The 24762-nt window shown below is 41.4% G+C and overlaps 1 protein-coding gene across 4 annotated transcripts in view; it reads left to right on the forward strand.

Annotated features, from left to right (window-relative positions):
• Nucleotides 1-24762, forward strand: part of MAN2A1 (mannosidase alpha class 2A member 1) — a 119838-nt gene that overhangs the window by 71161 nt on the left and 23915 nt on the right. For all 4 annotated transcript variants that reach the window (XM_061478702.1, XM_061478703.1, XM_061478704.1 and 1 more), the window contains 7 exons: nt 133-298; nt 2316-2546; nt 2644-2766; nt 7176-7290; nt 11347-11480; nt 12539-12680; nt 17830-17963. In XM_061478702.1, coding sequence (XP_061334686.1) covers nt 133-298; nt 2316-2546; nt 2644-2766; nt 7176-7290; nt 11347-11480; nt 12539-12680; nt 17830-17963 — 1045 coding nt within the window. The remainder of the gene's footprint in view (nt 1-132; nt 299-2315; nt 2547-2643; nt 2767-7175; nt 7291-11346; nt 11481-12538; nt 12681-17829; nt 17964-24762) is intronic.

Genomic DNA, 24762 nt, shown 5'->3' on the forward strand with positions numbered 1-24762 from the left:
TTTGTTGTGGTATGTACTTGTTGTTCTAACCTTGTTTTAGTGCTCTGTATGTAAAATTTATGTGAATAAATATTAAACCTGAAGGAGGAAATTTGTTTGCCAAAAGATAATTTGTCAAATATGTTTTTGCAGATACCTTTTGATATATAATCCTATGGAACAAGAGCGATTTTCAGTGGTTTCAGTCAGTGTGAATTCACCCAGAGTTAAATTACTATCTCCTTTGGGAAAACCTGTTACTGTCCAGATTAGTGCTGTTTGGAATGGAGCAGCTACAGTATCACATGAAGCATATCAGGTATGCTACTTCAAGTAAAAAGCATTAAAGTTGTATTTTTTGACAGACATTATAGTTTCACAACTGAAGAAAATGGAAAGCATACTTCAAATATTGGCAGTTCTGTCTTCTGCAGATAATGCCATTCAACAGAAACATTTCTTTTACCCATCACAGAAGTTTAATAACAGTTAAAAGATCAGTTTTAGCTATGTAAAGAGAAAATACTGGATGTGTGTGTTTTCTCCCTAATTTGATAAAGCTTTTTCCTTCAGGTGGTAGTCTATACACAGAGCTATACACAGTCTGTATGTGCTGAAGCACTCCAGCGGAAAGGTTTTCTAAGTGCAGTGGCTTAAGCAGTTAGATCTGGGTTTTTCAGTGTTTGGTTTAGTGACTTGGGATTTCTTTGTTTGTTTGTGGGGTTTTTTTGGGGTATTTTTTTTGTCATTTTGTCTTCCTGATGCAGAGACTGGATAGCAATCTCCATTACTCCTCTACTCATGCTAGACAGACAGCTTTTCTTGGTTTTGGTTTCAAACAAAGTTTTGGATAATTTCTGAATCCTGCGTCATTATAGAAGATTGTTGTCATTGATCACACATCAGAAACTGTACTTTAAATTCTTAGTGGTATATAGTACTGTACTACTGTAATAGTACTGTATTACTTTTGGGCTTACATTCTCAAGTCTGATTGATTCTGACCTGGGAGCCAAGTTGTACTTGTTTTAGAATAATATTCCTGCAAAAGGTAATTCAGTAAGTGTCTCTCAGTTATCTTACGAAGGGACAGTTATTGTGGTTTAAACCTGGCCAGCAGCTCAGCCGCACACACTTGCTCATTCACTGCCCGCAGTGAGATGGAGGAGAGAATTGAAAGGTAACAATGAGAAAATGTGTGCGTTGAGGTAAAGACAGTTCAACGGGTAAAGGAAAAGGCAACACAAGCAAAGCAAAACATTCATTCACCACTTCCCATGGTCAGGCAGGAGTTCAGCCATCTCCAGGAAAGCAGGGCTTCATTGCATCTAAGAGTTATTTGGGAAGACAAACACCGTAACTTCCAACATCCCCCCTGTTCCTTCCCTTCCCCCAGCTTTATATGCTGAGCATGATGCCATATGGTATGGGGTAGCCCATGAGTCAGCTGTCCTGCCTGTGTACCTTTCCAGCTTTTTGTGTACACCCAGCCTGCTCACTGGTTTGGATGGGTTGAGGAGCAGAAAAGACCTTGATGCTTCATAAGCAGTGCTCAGTGATAGCTAACACGCTGTTATTAAAACATCACACCATATGAGTTACTATGAAAAAATGTAACTGTTAGCCAAAACCAGTACAGTAATTAACACAGTTGTCTGAAGAAGAAATAAAATTACATATCTGTACCTCAGATTTTAAGCAGATTGCTTTGGAGATTTGCCTTTTATATAACTGTTCCTTCTGTGCAATTATAGCTCCTAAATAACCAAAAACTAAAATTGAGACAGTTGCCTTATATTTTACTATTTAATATTGTGGATCTTTAAATGCAACTTGTAATTTAAATAATTTTGAATTTTGCCTTATAGCAGAGAGAAACTAGTTCCTTTAAAGAATATAAATCATATATGTGCCAATGGCAGACGGGTTGGAACTAGATGATCTTTTAAGGTCCATTGTAACCCAAAGTAGGGTCTGTGTGCACTTGATACACCATACATGCATCTTCAGTGCACAGTAAATAAGCTCAGAACTGCACATCACAGCTAACATTCTTTTTAAAAAGGCTTCAAAACCGTTATTTCATTAATACAACAGTGATCTTGATGCTAAGGAAATTAGCAATGCAGACATTTTTGTTTGCTAAATTTTATTAATATACTTCAGCTGTTCATTTTAGAATGTCGCTTATAATTTCATATTCATTTATGCAATATGGGAAAAAATCAGCTATCCTAAAATTCCCAAAGCAAAAGGAGTTATGCTGAGTGTAAATACAGTATAAAAGGTTGTCTCTTCGATATTTTTAATAATGCCTTCTTATTTGCTCCCAACAGATCTCTTTTGTGGCACATCTACCACCTCTGGGGCTTGGAGTTTACCAGCTTTTGGAGGTTCAGAGTTCAGAAGCAGTTTTAGCAGACTATAATATATATATGAGGAAGAGCAGGCAGGAGAAACCAGATAGACTTTTCAAAATAAAAGAGATGGAGAATTCTGTGGATAATATAATCTTGGAAAACACTTACATGAAACTGTGGTTTTCTGGAATGTCTGGATTACTGGAGGTGTGTTGTATTTTATTTCAAAACATAAAGAACTTCTGGTTTTATATAGGGAATCCTAAATATGTTATCTATTTCAAACATGATTCTCTATCCTTAGAAAATAAGTACTAAAGAAGATGGTAAAAATCATCAAATGAAGGTGGAGTTTGCTTGGTATGGAACTACAAGTAACCGGGATAAAAGCGGAGCTTATCTCTTCTTACCAGATGGAGATGCCAAGGTAAATCTCCCGTTTGAAGAGAGATTCTAATCTTGGAGTAAATTCATGCATTCATAAAGATTGGAAGAGCTAATTTCACCAGCAGTGAAACAGAGCTGTATGGCTAGAAATAATGACATCAGTTATTGAAATGATTGGCAGAACTTCATAATCCTAGATTTGGGTAAAAAGTGAGCATTAATTTGAAAATGTACAGAATGTTTATGATTCACCAAAAAAAAAAAAATAACGTGCTGCACCTGCAAGATACCAAGTGAGATGTGACTGTTCACTATCAATAAAGTAAGGTCTTTCACTTCCTCTGGAGAAAATGTATAGGACGTACTTGATTCATCTCTGCATTTCTTCACTTTTGTAATTCTTAAGATTTCTTTAATTTGTGAATGAGGAGGTTCCAGTTCATAGTGTAGCACTTATTTAGCGAATATCAGCAAATATATTTTGCTACAGTAATTAAGATACGGAGTTTCAATTACAATAAATGGGAAAACAGAGTTGTAAGCAACTGTTCCAATTTGGTTGTCTAGGGTTATCAGTATTTTTAGATGCATAATTATGAGGAGGGCAACAGCATAATGCAATTAGTTTTCAAGTTGGAAATTCAGATGCGACTGTGTTCTTACACTGACCTAATTACCATATGGACTGTACTGTACCTCTTCTGGAACTGGAAAGGTGATATTTCAGAAAGCAAGTGATGAAATAATGAACAATTTTAAGAAACTATCTAGTTTGCAGTATATTTCTGTTGCCCAGTTTCTCCTGGGGAAACTTAAGTTTGCAGGATCACAAACAAGGAGTGTATATCTGCTGCTTCAGGAAATAAGAAAGGGTAATAACTCTATTTTGTTGTTGTTATATATGTAAATGAGCCTGGAAGTGAACAGAATAATATTATTTTCTCTAACAGTGTCTCATAGAGGCACATGTTTTGAGGTTTGTGATTCTTTCTCAGACAGCTGTGTCTATGCACCCACGTATGTACTAGTTGCTGTAAGTACTTATATATTAACAGACTACTAAGAGATTTTTATTTTTTTCCCATTTTTATCCTGCAGGATCTCTAATGCTAGAGCTTTTCTACCTTTTTATCTCTTCACACTTTGTGGTTGGACTTCCTTTACTAATGCTGATCTCTGACTTGCATAGCTAAAGCTGCTGCTACTAGCTACAAGGAACTTTTTTCACAACAGTCCCTTTTTTAATCTGCTAGGATTATCTGTTGCGTCTGTTCTTTGGCAAAGAACACATACCTGACTTCATCTCAATTTTTGGCCTTCAAACTGAAGGAAAAGATAGTGGTACTTTTCTGCATTTTTTGTAAGTGAGATTTGGATGTTCCACTGCCAAAAAAGAATCTCCATTCTGAGTATCCGTCTTTATCTGCCTTATCTTCTCTCTTGAAGGGGCAGAGGATCATCATTCAGGCGCAGTATTCTTACTTTTAAAGCTTTCCCTGGTTTTGCATGCCTGATATAGGAAGAGACAAGTATGCAGGCACCATTACCTTGAGGGTGCTCACAATACTGAAGAATCAGCTGCCTTGAAGTGTCTGTTCCCTTCTTGGTGCTACATATGTTTCCTTAAGCATCACATTTATCGTTTGAAAATCTGCTCACATATTGGTGGGGTTGCTTTTGGAGACAAAAATATTAAAATTACAACTGTCTCTTTCCGGCCACATAATTCCTATAACACAGTTATTGAGAACTCATAATATTTGACCCACCCACTCCTCCCGCCCAGTCTAATCTCAAATGCTGCCAAATGAAGGCTTATCTGTTATTCAGAAGCAACTTGAAGGTTTTGTCTTGAGGTTTTTTGGGTTGGTTGTTTTGTTTTGTTTTGTTTGTTTTGTTTTGTGTTTGTTTTTTTTTTGTTGGGTTTTTTTTTTGTTTTTTGTTGGGTTTTTTTTGTTTGGTTGGTTTTGGTTTTTGATTTTGGTTTGTTTTCCACCAAAATCTCAGGCATATCAAAAGAAATTCAGTCTGTGGTAGAAAACTTTCCTCTGGGCACAGTTTATTTGACTTCTGTGCCAACAGAGTGTGCTGCACTGCCAGAAATTTCCAAGCCATACTAAGATGGTTAGTAGTGCTTCACTTGACTACAAGGGAGGAGGCTTATTGCCTGTGCTTTATGCCTTTGAGCTGTAACATTCCATGACAGTTTCTGTGCCAGCAAACCTTCAAGTGAAGGCATTTCTCCAGTTATCCTGTGTCCCATGACACTTTGGCACCCAATTTGAGGCCAAGTATTTTAAGATACCCTAGGGAGCTATGGGATATTATTTTGCTCCAAGTATTCCCTTAAAATTTCTAGCTTCGCTCTCCCCCTGCACTTCTTTCAAGGTGAGGTTGTCATATTTCTCTTGAATATGATACTGAAAAATAGTTTCTGGACCCTTTGACCCATATTTCTGTTGTTGTTGTTCTGTTTCTGAAAATACTGCTTTCCAGGCTCAATAGAACCTGCCACAGGAAGCTGCTGAATCTCATGCAATGGAACTCATTCCAGGGGTGGTGAAGGGAACAGACAGATCTTGCAGTAACTACTAATTTTAACCATTTAGGAAGTGGACAGTATCTGCAAAATGACACTTAATTCCTTTTCTGTCACCTCATCTTTCCATATCGTTCCCATATATCTTCAGCTGGGGAGCAGATCTGGCTACATGAGCAGCTTGGAGACTCTGGTGTGTTAACTTAGCATTTGTGGCAATATCCCAGAATCTGAGAGCTGATAAATGTATCTCACTTCTGCTGTCTACTTTTATGGGAACGATGTATTCTGGTAGTTGTCAATGTCACCATCATGTTTTATACTAACAAGTTTGATGGAATGGGGTTCATTCATTATTATTTGTTGTGGTGTTGTTGTTGTAGAACTGTAATCCAGGTAACTTTTTTCTGTTTGTTTTATTTTTTTTTTAATAACGGCACAGCATTTTGCATTCCTTCGTCACTCATCCAGCATCTCTCCATTTTGCTGGTTTGGTCCTGGATAGTTCCAGTGAAATTAACTGGATAAAACATATCTGTAAGATCATCAGTAGAAAAATCCCTCTCTTCCTGAAACAACCCATCTTACTGAAGTGTTAACAACTGTGATTCCTCTTCCAAACTCCTGTAGTTGATAGCTGCAGAGTTCCCTCTTGGATCTTGTGCAAAACTGTTATTTAACAGGGTTCTGTCTGAAGCTGTAGGAATAAGTATGTGAGTAGAAAAGCAAACTTAGTCTTTGAAAGTCACTTTCAGTTTCTTCTTTTTTTTTATAATATTTTTTGAAATCTTCTCCATGAATGCATTGTAACATTGTTGAAGAAGGTACGATGATATGGACCTGTACTTCTCTTATCTTCTCTGACTTTTCTCTGTGTGTGTATGTAGTCTTTATTTCCTCTCTTCCTCAAGGTACATTTGATCTTTGATTTTCTTGCTGATGAAGAAAGAGCATACTCTGTCCTGCTTCAATATTAGTATGTACAGGAGGAAGACAGCCTCCCTCTAAAAGCTTTGTGCTTATATTATTCCAAATGACTTGGGTTTTGAGTATTTTGTTGGGGGTTGGTTTCAGTGAAGTCCTTACTCATTGTTGTTGCCCTACAGTAGTAATAGCATGTGTTGTATTTTCTGTATTTTCAGTTTTGGCTTTGTACACAATATTTAACCCATTTTTACCTTTGTAGATATCCTTGTATTTCTGTATAATGTATGCAGTTCCATTTGGGATCAGCTGTTTCAAAAAAGTTGTTTGCTTATATGGCAGTCACAAAATACCGTAACTACATGGGAAAATAATATGCTATATCTCTTTGGTTTGGCTGTGGATAGGTGGAATTTCTGCTAGTCTTTGAGAGACATTAGTAAGAAGACAATATTCCTTTTGAGGTCGCTTAATGGTTTCGAACACTACCTCACATTCCAGGGGGCTCCCATGGCAACTGCAGCTGCTTTTGATGAAGAAAAAGCTTTCTCTTTTACACTGAAAAGGATATGCAAACTGATCCACAAGACAGTATAGAGGAATCTTTCCTCATGCAGTGTGCATCACTGATGCAGTAGGCTGTGAGCAAACTAAACACACAGTTAAACCATCTGCCACAGGATACAAAACTACAGTGTTTGATTACAAACTGATTTGTTAGCAAGTACGGTTTTGCTAGCAAGAAACAGCAGTCCAGATGTTTGCAAATATTAATACGTTGTTTGTCTGTAGGCCTTGTATCTATTAATCCTCATAATCCTTGCAGTAAGATATGTAATGAGGGTTATCCTAATTTTAGCTACAGGAAAAGTGAGGCTCTGAAGAGAAGTTGCTGAATTTCAGGTTGTGTTTTTAAATAATTCCATTTATTGGCACTACTTCTATGCAAAGCTTTCAACATAATTATTCTAACTTTCTTTTTCTAGCCTTACATTTTTACAGACCCACCTACCATAAGAGTTGCTCATGGAAGGATTTTCTCAGAAGTTGTATGTTTTTTCAACCATGTGACACATACCATGCGACTATATAAAGTCCAGGGTAAGAACTGTAATATTTTGTGTGTCTCGTTAGTTATTTTTCATCATTGCAGTCTTGGCTTTTACCTGCTAGGGAGTCCTGAACTCTGCTGGGTGATCTGAGTGCTGTAGGTAGCTGTAAATTATGAAAATGGCAAGAAAAATAGAGGTAGAAATACCTCAGAGATGAGGTAGAAACATAGTTTCTTTTATAGCTTCAAACTTACTGATGGAGGTAGAACAATATCTTCTCTGAAGTCACAAAGAATGTAAAGATTATTTCTTAAGGACATTAATAGTGAAGCCTGGTTTACTCCATAACTGTAGGCATGCTTTAGTTATCTATGAGCTTCCTCTTTACATCCATTATCTGCTTGGAAGATCTTGTGACAGAGTCAGCACTAAACACCAGCATACTGACTTCTGAACTGAAATGAATGGAATTTCATTTTTGTTTTTCTTGCTTTTCCTTCAGTAACGCTTGCATTTTTTTCTTTCTGTACCATTCCACAGCTTGTTCCCAAGAAAATTACAGAAAGTAACTTTTGAAACTGTGCACTTCCAAACCTGGTGATTAAATCGGCCAGTGAAGAATGAGAAAGAGGGAGGAAATCGTGGTGCAATTATATGAAGTAATTTTCTTGAAAATTGATATAAATCATAGAATCATAGAATAGTTAGGGTTGGGAAGGACCTTAAGATCATCTAGTTCCAATCCCCCTGCCATGGGCAGGGACACCTCACACTAAACCATGTCACCCAAGGCCTTCGTCCAACCTGGTCTTGAACACTGCCAGGGGTGGAGCATTCTCAACCTCTCTGGGCAACCCATTCCAGTGCCTCACCACCCTAACAGGAAAGAATTTCTTCCTTATATCCAATCTAAACTTCCCCTGTTTAACACATTACGCTTTGTCCTAGCACTACATTCCCTAATGAAGAGTCAATCCCCATACTGGATAGATACTGGAAGGCTGCTATGGTCTCCATGTACTGGATATACTGGAAGGCTGCTATGAGGTCTCCACGAAGCCTTCTCTTCTCCAGGCTGAACAGCCCCAACTTCCTCAGCCTGTCTTCATACGAGAGGTGCTCCAGTCCCCTGATCATCCTCGTGGCCCTCCTCTGGACTTGTTCCAATAGTTCCATGTCCTTTTTATGTTGAGGACACCAGAACTACACACAGTACTCCAAGTGAGGTCTCATGAGAGCAAAGTTGAGGGGCAGGATCACCTCCTTTGACCTGCTGGTCATGTTCCTTTTGATGAAGCCCAGGATACAGTTTGCTTTCTGGGCTGCGAGCGCACACTGAAGCTGGCTCATGTTCATTTTCTCATTGACCAGCACCTCCAAGCCCTTCTCCGCATGACTGCTCTCAATCTCTTCTCTGCCCAACCTGTAGCTGTGCCTGGGATTGCTCCAACCCAGGTGTAGGACCTTGCACTTGTCATGGTTAAACTTCATAAGGTTGGCATCAGCCCACCTCATAAGCATGTTGAGGACCCTCTGGATGGCATTCCTTCCCTCCAGCATATCAATTGAACCACACAACTTGGTGTCATTGGCAGACTTGCAGAGGGTGCACTCGGTCCCACTGTTCATGTCAGTGGTGAAGATGTTGAGCCAGACCGGTCCCAACACCGATCCCTGAGGGACACCTCTCGTTACTGGTCTCCAGCCGGACATTGAGCCATTGAACACAACTCTTTGTGTGTGGCCATCCAGCCAGTTCTTTATCCACTGAGTGGTCCACCTGTCTAATTGATGTCTCTCCGATTAGAGACAAGGATGTTGTGTGGGACAGTGTCAAACGCTTCGTACAAGTCCAGGTAGATGACATCAACTGCTCTACCCCTGTCCATCAGTTCCGTAGTCCCATCATAGAAGGCCACCAAATTGGTCAGGCAGGATTTCCCCTTAGTGAAGCCATACTTGCTGTTACCAAGCACCTTGTTGCTTTCCATGTGCCTTGGCATGCCATCCAGGAGAATCTGCTTCAAGATTTTTCCAGGCACAAAGGTGAGAGTGACTGGTCTGTAGTTCCCTGGGTCATCCCTTTTCCCTTCCTTGAAAATGGAGGTTATATTTCCCTTTTTCCAGTCATCGGGAACTTCACCTGAATGCCATGATTTTTCAAATATGATGGCCAGTGGCTTAGCAACTTGTTTTGTAATTGAAGTAGGAAACATGTATTTTCGGTTGTTCATCTATTTGGACGAAATTTTTCTGAAATACATCAAGGTCAAGTACCATAATCCGTCAGTTTGTTTATTACAGAAAGAATTATTATAAAAAGGAAATTAGTATAAACAAGAGCTAGCAATAGGACAGATCAGAAAAAAGATAGAAATGAAGCAAAAATTCGGGATACAGAGAGAGACGGTCATCACTGTGGATCCAGTGGTGTCCCGTGGGTCCACAGTAGTCATCCTCGGTGGTGGGAGTCCTCCAGGATCTGTAGTCTGCATCAGAGGAGAGTGGCCCCAAGGGTCCATAGTAGTCATTGGAGGTGGTATCCCCATGGAGGGTGTCTCTCATGGTGATTACCTTTTTCCCCATATATTATGAGTTGGGGGGAATACCTCTGTTCTTAATGTCACGTACTGCACGTTCCTGGTGGATCAGTTTCATTGGCCTTGCAGCCAGGTCTGCAACTTCACATGTCTGTAGCAATTCTTGGGATAATGGACAGCAATTGCTCACACCACTCCTTGAGATAATGGACAGAAGAGTCTTATCTCGGCTCTCTCACCCATCTCTCAGGCAGTGGACTCTCGAGTCCCATTTCAGTTCCTCACACCCTTCTCTCAGGTAATGGACATTGAGGTCTTAACTCTTCCCACCTATCTCTCAGATAGTGGACAGTGGACTTGCATCTCAGCTTTTCATTCCAATCTTTGAGACAATGGATAGTGGAGTCTGATTTTTTCAGTTCAGTCTGTCACAGCATTCCATTGTGTGAAGTTCAGTGTTTGGTTCAGATTTCAGCAAAGTAAAGACCTTAAGGAAACTTCAGCATGTTCTCAAGCAGAACTGTTAAAATAATTTGAAAACTGTATGTGTAGAATGAAAAAGAAGTCCTAACCTTTGTCCACATGCTTCAGAATTTAGGAATAATATTCAGAAGTATTTTTCTGTAATAAATGCTACAGTTCAGGACCCAGAATGATGCTCAGTTCTTCTGGGTCTTATGTGTTGACTGAGAAGTTTTAAAGAACTAAGTTGGCTAATCAGTCCCTTACTTTCTACTATCGTCTGTTTACAATCTGTCAAATGAGCACAACGTAATCTGTCATCTCACTACAAAGAGGTATTTCGTATCTGTTCTGCTTGTCAGAATTCTGTCCACAATTTTTAGTCCCATTATACTACAGAAAGGGTAGACGCGGTTATGCTGAATGATGGAATGATTCCAATCCAAACTGTATCTCAGACTATTTGAAATGGTCAGGTTATTATTAAAGGTACTCAATTTTCAGTGGGACGCACTGTAGAAAAAAAATCTCACTGAACATCTGTCTGCATTTCAGTTACTTAATCCTTATTTTAATAGTTATGTGTTTGTTCCCCATCAACAAAGACTTTTGTCATGGTTGTTGTTCTCTGCAACTACTTAATTCACTGTCCCCATTTTGGTTAAAACAGCTGACTGGCTTAGTGGAACAGTTGCTGCCAAGAAGCTGGTAATTTCATTCTTATCTGTGGATAGTGACAGCCACTTAAGAGTCAGGAAAAGCTGTAAATGACTAGGTCTTGCTCCAGTGTATTAAATGCTAAAGATAGAACTTAATAGTTATGTGCTCTTTCTTACTAATTTTCTGGAACCCACATTGGCTGTTTTCATTAATTGCTTCTGTTCTACTTACATGAAGGTTTCAAAATCTGTTCCATGAGTACTGAATTAGAAGTACTGTTGTACATAACTGAACCAGCTTCAAGTATTTGGTTAAATACAACAGAAAAAGAAAAACTAGCAGGAGAAAACTATATCACTGTGTTCTGGGAGCGCAGGCGTTTTTATATATCTGGCAATCACTTTTTAAAATTGAGAAGTTTTAAATGCGTCTTTTTTATGTAGGTTTGGAAGGCCAGTCTGTTGAAGTTTCCAATATTGTGGATATTAGAGGAGAATATAATCGTGAGCTTGCAATGAGAATTTCGTCTGACATAAACAGTGAAAATAAATTCTATACTGATCTTAATGGATATCAGGTAATTATAGTCTATTAACTATAAAAGTCTAGGGTGTCAGTTTTTGGCTGCCTTAATACTTCTGATTGTAAAGAGTTTGAGTCAAATTTAGTCAAACTCTTAACATTAAACTCCATTAATCATTTTAAAGGAAAGCTTTAAAAATGTATGCATTATAAAATTTGATTTAGATGAGATAAAGTAGCAACTGTTTTCTTTCAGGAATTTTGTTAAATATTCCTTTATATCCTTTTTAACGTAAGAGTTGTAAACAGCAAGTTATGACAAGCTACTGTGTAGTTGCTTGTATATCTGCATGTCTTCTTCCCCTCTGCTTTGTCTATTTAATTAGAGGCCTTTGGATAGCACAATGCCAGATGTGCATAAGGTCCAGCAACTCAGACCTAGCGAACAACTGCTTGCTGCTGTGGTGGAAATAAGTGATGTATTTGAAGTGTAATAACTTCTCCTATTAGTAATGTGTCATGTGAAATATAGTGTGACCATTTTCTTGTCTTGGACCCCGCAGCACGTACAAAAGAAAGCAAATTTTCTTTTACTTACCTTCTTTTCTTGCTAGGAATAGTTTTGCGCATAGATTTGAAAACCATACCTGATGGGTAAGAGAGTGCTTTTTTCCACTTAGTGTGTAGTACTGCATTTTGCTGGAGACAGAAAAGTGAATATTTAAAATTGAAAATAATTTTAATACTACTATTCATTTATCATGTACTATTCAAGAATCCCACTACTGCTTTTACAAGCCAACAATTCATTTTCTTCTGCCTTGAATCTATTCACTGCTTGGTCTCCAGAGGAGAAAAAAAGTTCTCTTAGTCTTTAACTATGATTATTCCTTTTTTCTAGGTTCTCTTGATGAATCTAAAAGTACACTGAAGTTATCATTTTCAAAGTGGTAATTTAGCCACAAACCTCTAAAAAGCTAAATAATATAGTCAAGTGAGTGCTTTGGTGCTGGTTTTGCTTCTAAAGCACATGGGACAAATGTCTGAAAAGGTCTTAGAAATTTAAATGCATAAAAAGAATGTGTTTTATTTAAGTTCATGTTCATATGGCAGATCCAGCCCAGACTGACGATGAGCAAGTTACCTCTTCAAGCAAATATCTATCCTATGACTACAATGGCTTATATCCAGGATGCTGGTGTTCGTTTGACACTTCATTCAGCTCAGTCTCTAGGTGTTGCAAGCTTGAAAAATGGTAAGTATAAGATGATAGATACTATAAAGGCCTATCCTTCATGATTGTCTGAAATAGTTCATTCAGAGATTACCGTACATACTAGCATTTGAGGAAATACCTTTCTCCAACTCTGACAAGTTTTAGAATATGTCAGTAAGGGAGGACGTAGAGGTTGTTCCCACATGAGATCCTGTCATCTTCAATGGAAGATCTGTCTCAAACTAGAGACAGAGGAAAGAAGTTACGAAAAGGACAAAATGGGCAATATGTTTTCAGAACCAGGTATTTTTCACTTAAGAACTCTGATGGAACTCAAGGAGGAAACAGTGAAACTAAGTGCTTTTTTCTGTTTTGTACTGCTGTGGTAGCAGAGGGCTTAAGATGAATAATGTGATGCTGATCATGTGTTTTGATTTGTTTGTTTGCTTTAAGGTGTAAAGCACTAGTCTAAAGGTATATGCAAGTATAGCCTAACATCCCTGTAGAGGAAAACAATAGCAGCTTTTCTAAGACTAAAATTAGGGAAATAAAGGATAAAAATTACCCTGGCTAATAATCAGCATGCTTCCTCTGAAGCAAAACCATACTTCGCAAATTTAATGAAGTACTTTGAGAGAGTTGATGAATATGTTGACAAGTAAACTTAATTCATATTAAGAATTCGAAAAGGACACAGTCTTGTCCCTCAAGGCAGAGAAAGCTATGATGAATGACCTGGAGGGATGAAAGAGTAGTCAGTTGTTCAGTCTAGGCAGCTACCCATTCAAATAAAACTAGCAAGTAGTGGGAAAATAAGGTATGCAATTAATAATTTAAGATGTGTAATTCCTTGCTGTAATATATTGCGAGTTTAAATGTATATGGTTTTGAAAAACAATGAAATAAATACTTTGAAGGAAAAAAGTGTATCAGAAACTGTACCAAAATATACTTCCCAGTTTCTTTACAGAAAAATGTCATATTAGTGTTCATTCTGACAAAAGGTGACTACTGCACTAGATTGATGGCAGTATTAAAAAGCCTAATTCATTTTGAGGCAAAGAGTTAATGCTGGCCTGTAGGCCAGTGCTTTCATGAAGCCATGTTGGAAATATCAGGCTTTTGTTCCAACACCACCTGATGCAAGACCCAAACCACAATTTTTTTCATGCCTTCCACTGGGAGAAATCACATTTCCTTTAGCCTGATCTTGTGAATGAGCTTGACACCACCAAATATTTGTAATCTCTTGCTGGGTACTGGAAACTAAATTAGCGTGCAGACGTTCTGTTACCTTGTAATGGTGTCTGTTCATTAACAATCCTAGCCTCTGCATCACAGAATAATGCAACATCTGGTGTGCATTCACAGCCTACTGTCCTGGGCTGCATGAAGTGTGACCAGCAGGTTGAAGGAGGTGATCCTCTCCCTTCACTCTGCTTTCATGAGGCTACACTTGGAGTACTGTGTGCAGTTCTGGTGTCCTCAACATAAGAAGGACAAGGAAGCTCTTGAAGCAAGTCGAGAGGAGGGCCACAGGGATGATCAGGGAGCTCGAGCACCTCCCGTATGAAGACAGGCTGAGAAAGTTGGGGCTGTTCAGCCTGGAGAAGAGAAGGCTGCGTGGAGACCTCATAGCAGCCTTCCAGGATCTGAAGGGGGCTTATAGGGATGCTGGGGAGGGACTTTTCATCAGGGACTCTGGGAAGTTCAGGTTAGATATAAGGAAGAAGTTCTTCACTGTGAGGGTGGTGAGGCACTGGTGCCTAAAGAAGTGATAAATGTTCCATCTCTGGCAGTGTTGAAGGCCAGGTTGGACAGAGCCTTGGGCAACCTGGTCTAGGGTGAGGCCTCCCTGCCCATGGCAGGTGGACTGGAAATAGATGATCTTAAGGTCCTTTCCATCCCAAACCATTCTATGATCTAAGTCCTCATAGACCTCCAGTCTCTGTCTTCATGTTATGGAAGTTAAGGCTAGCACTGTTTGACACATTACAGTTAAGTATTAGGAAGATACTGGCTTTCTGTGAGCATTTGTTTCAACTCAGTCAGACATTAGAGGCTTTTTCCGTACTCCAGTTAAATAAAAAAGCAAAAGATGTATCCCATACTTGGTCATGACATCAATTTCTTAGTTATGTCACTCTTTGGCAAACTTAGTCATACAAGGTTAACAGTTAATTAGTAGCATCAACTGTTTACTCTTCCTCCACTAAAAAAAAAGAAAAAGAATGTATTCATCTGACTTGTTATCATTAGTAATATTTTATGAAACAACTCTTGTTTATTACATTTGTTCTGTGGGCATGTTGGGCTCCTTAAAAGAGAATAAAAATGAAGCTGAAGGCTCTGTAGCTACTGAAAGTCATATGCTTCATGACGCTTCTTTTGAGGGCCCTTCAGTATCTCAAAGGGATCCTGGAATAAAGTTAAAAAACACTGCCGTTTAGCCAAGTGCCTTTAGTAACTGTGTGTCTCTGTGTCCAAGGCTGTCTGACTCAAGGCAAAACCCATCATCTGAGATTTCTATGAACAGATGGTTGTTTCTTATCTCATTCTTGGATTAGAGACAGGTTCCTTGCTATGGAGCACTTAACTCTTAAGCTATCAGATGATCTCAGCAGTGTGAGTAGGATTTCTCACTTTGTTGTCATCAGTCCTCAACATCAGCTTCTGAGAGACTTGATCAAAACTGTAAAGTACATATGCCACAAATTTATTTCTGCTTCCTACTTTCTCTCTTCCTGTTTATGGAATCATAGAATTGTAGAATGATTAGGGTTAGAAGGGACCTTAAGATCATCTAGTTCCACCTCCCCCTGCCATGGGCAGGGACACCTCACACTAAACCATATCACCCAAGGCCTCGTCCAACCTGGTCTTGAACACTGCCAGAGATGGAGCGTTATCAGCCTCCCTGGGCAACCCATTCCAGTGCCTCACCACCCTAGCAGGAAAGAATTTCCTCCTTATATCCAGTCTAAACTTCCCCTGTGTAAGTTTTAACCCGTTATCCCTTGTCCTGTCACTACATTCCCTAATGAAGAGTCCCTCCCCAGCATCCCTATAGGCCCCCTTCAGATCCTGGAAGGCTGCTATGAGGTCTCCACGCAGCCTTCTCCAGGCTGAACAGCCCCAACTTTCTCAGCCTGTCTTCATACGGGAGGTGCTCCAGTCCCGTGATCATCCTCGTGGCCCTCCTCTGGACTTGTTCCAACAGTTCCATGTCCTTTTTATGTTGAGGACTCCAGAACTACACACAGTACTCCAAGTGAGGTCTCATGAGAGCCAAGTTGAGGGGTAGGATCACCTCCTTTGACCTTCTGGTCATGTTCCTTTAGATGAAGCCCAGGATACAGTTTGCTTTCTGCGAGCGCACACTGAAGCCTTCTCATGTTCATTTTCTCATTGACCAACACCCCCAAGTCGTACACAGGGCTGCTGTGAATGATACGATTTAATGTCGTGCTTAAAGAGCTATTCTGAACTGAATGGCAAGTTTACAGTTCATTATGAACTCGGAACTTCATACTTGGTGCTCACCTGGTGCAAAGTACTTTCATACTCCCACAAGTGAAAATATTCTTACGAGAAGGAGTAGTTGTAAGCATTTATATACTGTATTGCCTGCATGGTTTTCCTGTGTCCACAATATCCACCCGAGGGTGTTAAGAGAGCTGGCTGACATCCTTGCGAGGCTGCTCTCTGTAAACTTTGGGAATTCATGGAGATCAGGGGACATTACAGAAGGCTGGAATAAGGCAAATACTGCCCCCATCTATAAGAAGGACTCAAAGGATGATCCAGGAAATTATAGGCCCATCAGTTTTACAACAGTCCTTGGGGAAATTATGGAGTGTATTCACCTAGGGGCTACCACAAGTCGAAGCCTAGGATTGGGAAAAGGCACCCTGCAGGATGACCTGGATAGGAAGAGTGGGCTAACAAGAGCCTTACGAAGTTCAACAAGGACAAGGTTATGCACCTGGGCAAACCCAATCTAAGAGTGCAGCAAGGCTACCTGGCTGAGGTGGAGCTCTGTAGAAAGGGACATGGGTATGTTGGTAGACAACTAGCACAATAGGAATGATCAGTGTGCACCTGTGGCAAAGAGAGGCAGCAGGGTGCTAAGTTACATCAACAAGAGTTTCACCAGTGGGGACAAAGCTGTCATTATCCCACTCTACTCAGCACTTGACAGGCCACACCTGGACTACTGTGTTCAGTTTTGGTCCCTGTTATACAAAAAAGATGTGGACAGTCTGGAAAGGGTCTGGAGCAGGGCCACAAACATAGAAGACTGGGAAGCTGTATGAGGAAAGGCTGAGAGGACCGGGTTTGTTCAGCCTGGAGAAAAAAAGTCTCAAGGGGGAGCTTATCACCATGTCCCAGCATTTAAAGGGTGGCTACAAAGAAAATGAAGACTCTCTTTTTACAACAAATACATGGAATAGACAAGGGGTAATGGGCGCAAGTTACCCCTGGGGAGGTTCCAACTTTACACGAGGCAAATTTTTCACAGTGAGAACAATCAGCCATTGGATTAATCTCCCCAAGGAAATGGTGGATTCCCCAACAATCGACACACTCCCCAACAATCCAGCTGGACAGGATACTGGCACATCTAGGTCATTCTTTGCCAAGAAAGGTTGGCATATGATCCCTGAGATCCCTTTCAACCTGGTGTTTCCATGGTTCTAATGTTCTATGATTCCTTCTGCCTCCAACTGTGAAACAAAAAAGGAAAAAAATGTGTCTGGGAGGTGCGTTTTTTAATGGAGTATAAGATGATGATAGTTCCTCTACAGAAGATCCATACAGCTGCAGCTACTTGGGCTGATTCTTCTCTTTGATTCTTTATGTGCCAAGTATTATTCTTACAGATACTAGTTAATAGTAGTAACTTTTCATGTTAAACTGCTATTTAGACTCTTAATAAAAATTTGCAGGACCTTCTGCTGAAAGGCTTGTGAAAAGTTTTTTGAAGAATATTAACAGCCAAAGCCCAAAGGTATTAACTGTTTTCATACTCAGTCCTAACAGTATTGATCTGCTATTACTGTTGCATATGCAAGACAAAAAAAAAAAAAAGGGATTCTTTAAGTTATATTTAAGGGTATTTTTCTTATATTTAATACAAGCTTTACATGTTCTGTTTACCAGTATAATCCTTGTATTGCTCTTTCAGGTCAGTTAGAAGTGATCATGGATCGTCGACTTATGCAGGATGACAACCGTGGCCTTGGACAAGGTGTCCAAGATAACAAGATTACAGCTAATGCCTTCCGACTTCTGCTGGAAAGAAGACATGGAACAGATGTGGTAAAGTTCATTGTCTGAATTTTTCTGGCTAATTAAGGTTTAAATATTTCTGTTGCAGCAGCAGTAACTCAGTGAAGACATTATTCCATGACTAGCAGAACTAAGGAAACATAGCTTGCAAGGGAATCTTGTCAACTTGCTTGAATATTCTCATTGTAAAGACTTCCATCTTTCACAACAGGTTGCCCAGAGAGATGGTGGCTACTCTATCCCTGGAGACATTCAAGGCCAGGCTGGATGTGATTGTGGGCAGCCTTATCTAGTCAATGATGACCCTGGTCATTGCAGGCGGGTTTGACTGGATGACCTTTGGGGAGCTCTTCCAACCCAAACTATATGATTCTACTCTTCACACAAATTACCTGTAGTGTCTGCTTTCCCACTCACACTTCAACACATGACTGGGGTACTGTTGCACTGTTGTTGGGGTAGTGTGTACTGTTCTTTCATTCTATTTTTTGTTGTTTTTTATTAAACTTGTAAAATTACTAATTAGGAAGACTTCTGCTTCTTAGCAAAATCCACTGAATCTGGAGAAAGGTTGACAACATTATTTCAGATGAATGGGTAGAAAGAGAAAACATCTTTATAAAAACAGGTTTTGTAGGAAATAAGATTTAAGTGGAAGTGTTCACACATATAAACCTTTTAATTTCATTCTGATTCTGGGAAAGCTGAGACCATTTTGCCTGGAAGGAGATATTTTTGTACTTGCACAGATCTTAGTTTGCCTTTTTTTGCATTAGTCTTGCGAATAACTCTTTAGTTCTCTATCAGTTTTTTGTGTTTTCTCCCTGTTTTTTTTTTCCTATCATTTTTTAGGACAAAATAAGAAGTACATCTTCATACTAAGGCATTAGAATCATGTTGACAGCATTGAGTACATGTTAAAATCATCACAGAACTAAAGATGAGAGGATGTATCCTGAGCTGCTAATGAATATTCAGATAAATTGGAATGAATTCTGTTTTATAATGGATTTTATTAGCCACTGTGAGAGGATGATAATACCAAGTTTAAAGCTAATTTCCACCACCTAATGATTGTCAGCGTTTTTTTCAGGTTGTACGTGTCACTATGATTTTCTAGTTCCTCATCGTGTACAACACAGGCGGCATGTTAACTGCATTTATCAGTGTGGGGTACAAATGTCTGAGCTAACTTGAAAGAAGTGTACTTGAGTTCTGCAGTAGTCTATCTTTGACAACGAGCATTGCACGGGTTAATCTACCTTTGCAAGAAGAAACCTTCAGAGAGTTCTATACTACTTTATTAGCCAGGGTAAATTGTATTGTATTAAATTAGAATATGAAGCTGATAAGTAGGAGTTATTGGACACAGAAATTTATGCTTAAATTAGCAAATAATTTGAAACAACAGGAGAAAATCAAATCAGTTAGTGCCATGGTGCTTGCATTGACACTATGTGAAGTTCTGGTATCTTTGAGAGAGACACAAATTTACTCTCCGAAATGTATCTCTGGAAGTCTTCTATTCCAGTCACTGGTCAGAGAAGGTCTGTTTTTCTGTCAGAAGAAGAGACTTTAAAAATCATCTATCCAAAGGATTAGTCGTCTGTTCAGACTGTAATGGAGATGTGAAGGGTTAGAGCATGTTTGGTGCATACCTCCAGCGAAGCTTCTTGGTTACTTACTTCTAAAAGAAAACTAGCGCATGCACATTGAGACTCCTCTGCCATCTAGCACAGTGCCTGGTTAAGTGGGTTTAGTCATAAGTTTAATTTCAGAATGGTGCTGCTGCTTCAAACCAAAACATGTCTTTGGAAAACAGTTTGATGTTTCCTCAGTTATAAAAAACTGCAGCTTAAACAACTCCGGGGTTGTCAGGTTAGTGAAACATTTACATGTGTCTTTGCATACATTTACCAGTTTGTTTGGGATACCAGTCAAACATCAGCTTCATAGAATAACAATGTATTTGCCTTTTCTTATTAAAATCTTTGTCCTTTTGCTACATTTTTTGAAAGATTCTGTGCAAGTTACTAAGAATCTTTCAAAGGAGAAGGGATAGTTAACCTGCGTTGAGGCATTTTTTGGGTACCTGTGTCCGAGCATCTACCTTCCTTCCCCTGACCTTTCCTGCTGAGCTGATAATGCAGTTTAAATAACTGCAGAGTAAGCCTTTGAGGGCAGTTAGTTCTTACACAGTTCTGTAGGGACTTGAAGAGGATCAAAGCTATGGGGGAGTGGGCACAGCCAAAAAGACACGCTGTTGGACCAAACGATACAGTGTGCACAGCCTCCATGAACCAAGTAAGATGTTTTGGGTCAGTTGCTGAAATGAGTAGCTCGAGGGAGCATGCCTTCAACACCAGAGCAGGGGGGAGATCAGCGTCCAGGAGCCTCAACTCAGAGTGGCGAGAGCCACTGAGGGAGCCTCAAGTCCTCGACAAGGCTTTCCCATGAGCTGGCAGCTCAGCTGACGTGAGCAGGGACTCACAGGGGTGTAGCCAGGAGCAGTGGCACCAGCCCTCACTGGTTAGAAACCTGCCCCGGGGAGCGTGAGTGACCAGGAGTAGGACGTGGCATGGCACAGCAGTTCACGCGGGCAGGTGAGCACTCGCCTCATGACCAGGGCCCTCTCTGGGATCTCTGCTCTGGCTGCCCCAGTGGTGGTAGTGTCCACACCAGACAGAGCCGATGAGAGGGGAGGCTGCAGTGCAGAGCTCGGGGTGTAGAGTGCCTGCACTGGTCTGGTGAGGGGAGGGTGCACAATGGGCAGGGCTGCACTTGGTGCTCCCTGGTGGAGGTCCTCCTGCAGCAGGGGCTGAGCTGCGGGATACTGTCAGTAGGCTGCAAGAAGTCAGGGAAGCTGGGAGGGAGCAGCACTGCTTGCTCCAGGTCCAAACTGTGCAGGGGCCTCAAGCATCCACTGTAGCTCATGGAGGAAAGAAGGAGGCTGTTAACCTGGGAAGATGGGAAATAGTGACCAAAGAAACCAATAAAAAAAGGAGGAAGAGAACAATTAAAAGCAAGGGGCTTCCTCCTAAATCTGATGTCCCCACCCAGAACCACTTCACAGTTCTGCAGGGGACTAATGAGGAGCCACACACCTGGTGCTGCCAGAAAAAAGCAGCGGGTCATAGTAGTAGAGGACTCTACTTTGAAAGGCACAGAGGCACCCATCTGTCTGCCTGACCCATTCTCAAGAGAGGTGTGTTGCCTACCAGGGGGTTGGATCAAGGGTGTTGCTGAGAGGCTGCCTGGTCTAGTAAATCTGACTATTACCCCCTTGTAGTGATTCATGTGGGTGCTAGTACAGGCAGCAGTAGACCGGAGAACATAAAGAAGGAGTACAGAGCCCTGGGAGAGGTGGTTAGGGGCTCTGGAGTTCAGATAGTCTTTTTGTCAATTCTCCAGGATAGAGGGGAGGACCTTAAAAAGGCTAGGCGAATTGGCCAGGTTAATAAATGGTTAGAACAGCGGTGCCACAGTCAGGGGTTTGGGTATTTAGAAGATGGGACTCAGTTTGGGAGGCTGGGTCTACTGGAGACTGGTGGAGCTGGTCTGACCAGGGGAAGAGCGATTTTGGTAGGAGGCTTGCCAGACTGGTCAAGGAGGCTTTAAACTAGATGTGTTGGGGGAGGAGGGCATCATTCCATCCCAACACTCTCAGTCAGTTGCCAGCACCTATAATAAATGCTCGGAGTGATGTAGAGATATTTCAGCTGCTCCAGCCAATGAGCTGGCTTCATTTGGAGCTCGGCTCAGATGCCTCTATGCAAACGCCTATAGGAGCAAACAAGAAGAATTAGAGATGTGTGCACATCTATGAGGGTATGATATAATAGGTATCGCAGAAACATGGTGGGATGGCTCCTGTGACTGGAGTGTTGGAATGGAAGATTATGGGCTCTTTAGAAAAGACAGGCCTGGCAGGCGGGGAGGGGGAGTTGCCGTTTATGTTACGGATAGGCTGGAGAGTATGGAACTCTGTCTGGGGACAGGTGAGCAGTCGATAGAGAGTTCGTGGGTCAGGGTTAAAGGGAGAACAGCGATGGGAGACATTATTGTGGCGATCTGTTACAGACCACCTGATCAAGGAGAACCTGTGGATGAAGCACTCTACAGATAGGAACAGCCTCACGCTCACAGGCCCTTGTCCTCATGGTGACTTCAACCACCCTGATATCTGTTGGAGGGACGGAACAGCCCAGCACAAGCAATCCAGGAGGTTCCTCAGTTGTGTGGAAGACAACTTCCTTCTGCAAGTAACAGAGGAGCTGACAAGGAGAGGTGCCATGCTTGACCTTGTGCTCACCAACAGGGAAGGGCTGGTTGGAAATGTGATGCTCCAGGGCAGCCTTGGACGCAGCGACCACAAGATGGTCGAATTCAAGATCCTCAAACAGTGAGAAGAGTGTGCAGCAAGCTCACTGCTCTGGACTTCAGGAGAGCAGACTTTGGCCTCTTCAGGAACCTGCTTTGGAAGGTTCCATGGGATGTAGCCCTAGAGGGCAGGGGGGCCCAAGACTCTTGGTTGATACTCAAGGATCACCTGCTACAAGCTCAGGAGTATTGCATCCCAACTAGAAGGAAGTGCAGCAGGAGGGCCAGGAGACCTCCTTGGATGGATAAGGAGCTGCTGAGGAAAATTCAGAGGAAAAAAGAGGCTTATAAAAGGCAGAAGAAAAGGACAGGCGGCCTGGGAAGAATACAGGGATGTTGTCCTGGAAGCTAGGGACCAGGTTAGGGAAGCTAAGGCCCAGTTAGAATTAAACGTGGCTAGGGATGTGAAAGATAACAGGAAGGGATTCTGTAGGTATGTTGTAAATAAAAGATGGACTAGGAACAACGTGGGCCCTTTCCGGAAGCTATCAGGAGAACTGGCTACACAGGATTTGGAGAAGGCTGAGGTTCATAACACTTCTTTTCCTCAGTCTTCACTGGCAAATGCTCTGACCACACCACCCAGGCCTTAGAAGGCAGACACAGGGACTGTGAGAATGAAGACCCTGGGCCCACTGTAGGAGAGGATCTGGTTTGAGACCATCTTAAAAACCTGAACGTGCACAAATCCATGGGACCTGATGAGATCCATCCGCGGGTCCTGAGGGAGCTGGTGAATGAAGTTGCAAAGCCACTGTCCATATTTGAAAAATCATGGCAGTCCGGTGAAGTTCCCAATGACTGGAAAAAGGGAAATATAACCCCCATTTTCAAGAAGGGGAAAATGGATGACCCGGGGAATTACAGACCAGTCAGTCTCACCTCTGTGCCTGGCAAAATCTTGGAGCAGATTCTCCTGGATGGCATGCTAAGGCACATGAAAATCAACAAGGTGCTTGGTGACAGCCAGCATGGCTTCACTAAGGGGAAATCCTGCCTGACCGATTTGGTAGCCTTCGATGAAGGGACCACAGAACTGATGGACAGGAGCAGAGCAGTTGATGTCATCTACCTGGACTAGATGCCTTCAGCACTGTCCCACATGACATCCTTGTCTCTAAATTGGAGAGACATCAATTTGATAGGTGGACCACTCGGTGGATAAAGAACTGGCTGGATGGCCACATGCGAAGAGTTGTGTTCAATGGCTCCATGTTTATGTGTTCAATGGCTCCAGTGTTTATTCTGACAAAAGGAGACTACTGCACTAGATTGATGGAAGTATTAAAAAGCCTAATTCATTTTGAGGCAAAGAGTTAATGCTGGCCTGTAGGCCAGTGCTTTCATGAAGCCATGTTGGAAATATCAGGCTTTTGTTCCAACACCACCTGATGCAAGACCCAAACCACAATTTTTTTCATGCCTTCCACTGGGAGAAATCACATTTCCTTTAGCCTGATCTTGTGAATGAGCTTGACACCACCAAATATTTGTAATCTCTTGCTGGGTACTGGAAACTAAATTAGCGTGCAGACGTTCTGTTACCTTGTGATGGTGTCTGTTCATTAACAATCCTAGCCTCTGCATCACAGAATAATGCAACATCTGGTGTGCATTCACAGCCTACTGTCCTGGGCTGCATGAAGTGTGACCAGCAGGTTGAAGGAGGTGATCCTCTCCCTTCACTCTGCTTTCATGAGGCTACACTTGGAGTACTGTGTGCAGTTCTGGTGTCCTCAACATAAGAAGGACAAGGAAGCTCTTGAAGCAAGTCGAGAGGAGGGCCACAGGGATGATCAGGGAGCTCGAGCACCTCCCGTTTGAAGACAGGCTGAGAAAGTTGGGGCTGTTCAGCCTGGAGAAGAGAAGGCTGCGTGGAGACCTCATAGCAGCCTTCCAGGATCTGAAGGGGGCTTATAGGGATGCTGGGGAGGGACTCTTCATTAGGGACTGTAGTGATAGGACAAGGGGTAACGGGTTAAAACAGGGGAATTTTAGATTGGATATAAGGAGGAAGCGCTTTACTGTAGGGGTGGTGAGGCACTGGAATGGGTTGCCCAGGGAGGCTGATAATGCTCCATCTCTGGCAGTGTTCAAGACCAGGTTGGATGAGGCCTTGGGTGATATGGTTTAGTGTGAGGTGTCCCTGCCCATGGGAAACAGGAGCAGAGAGTTTCGGTCAGTTGGTGGTATCTTTGCCATTACAAGCTTTTGTGTATTCCAAAATAGTCTATTCTGAGTTTTCTCAAACAGTTCTGAAGAACAGGATGTTTCCTGCTCTTTGGGAAACTTCCCATAAAAGGAGCCTGTGTGAGGTGTAGGATGTGCAGTTCTTAAAACAATAATTAAATGTGCATCGCTTTGATGTAATTTAGTGTAGAGTTTTCTGGCTATGACAAAACAACCGAAAGTTTCTTTTAATTTACATCTCTGAAATACTTTTCTTTCT

This window comes from Pezoporus flaviventris, unplaced genomic scaffold (assembly GCF_033815535.1).
Source record: "Pezoporus flaviventris isolate CSIRO_AGI_PZ_B2104156 unplaced genomic scaffold, CSIRO_AGI_Pfla_v1 ptg000130l, whole genome shotgun sequence".
NCBI classification, from domain to species: Eukaryota; Metazoa; Chordata; class Aves; order Psittaciformes; family Psittacidae; genus Pezoporus; species Pezoporus flaviventris.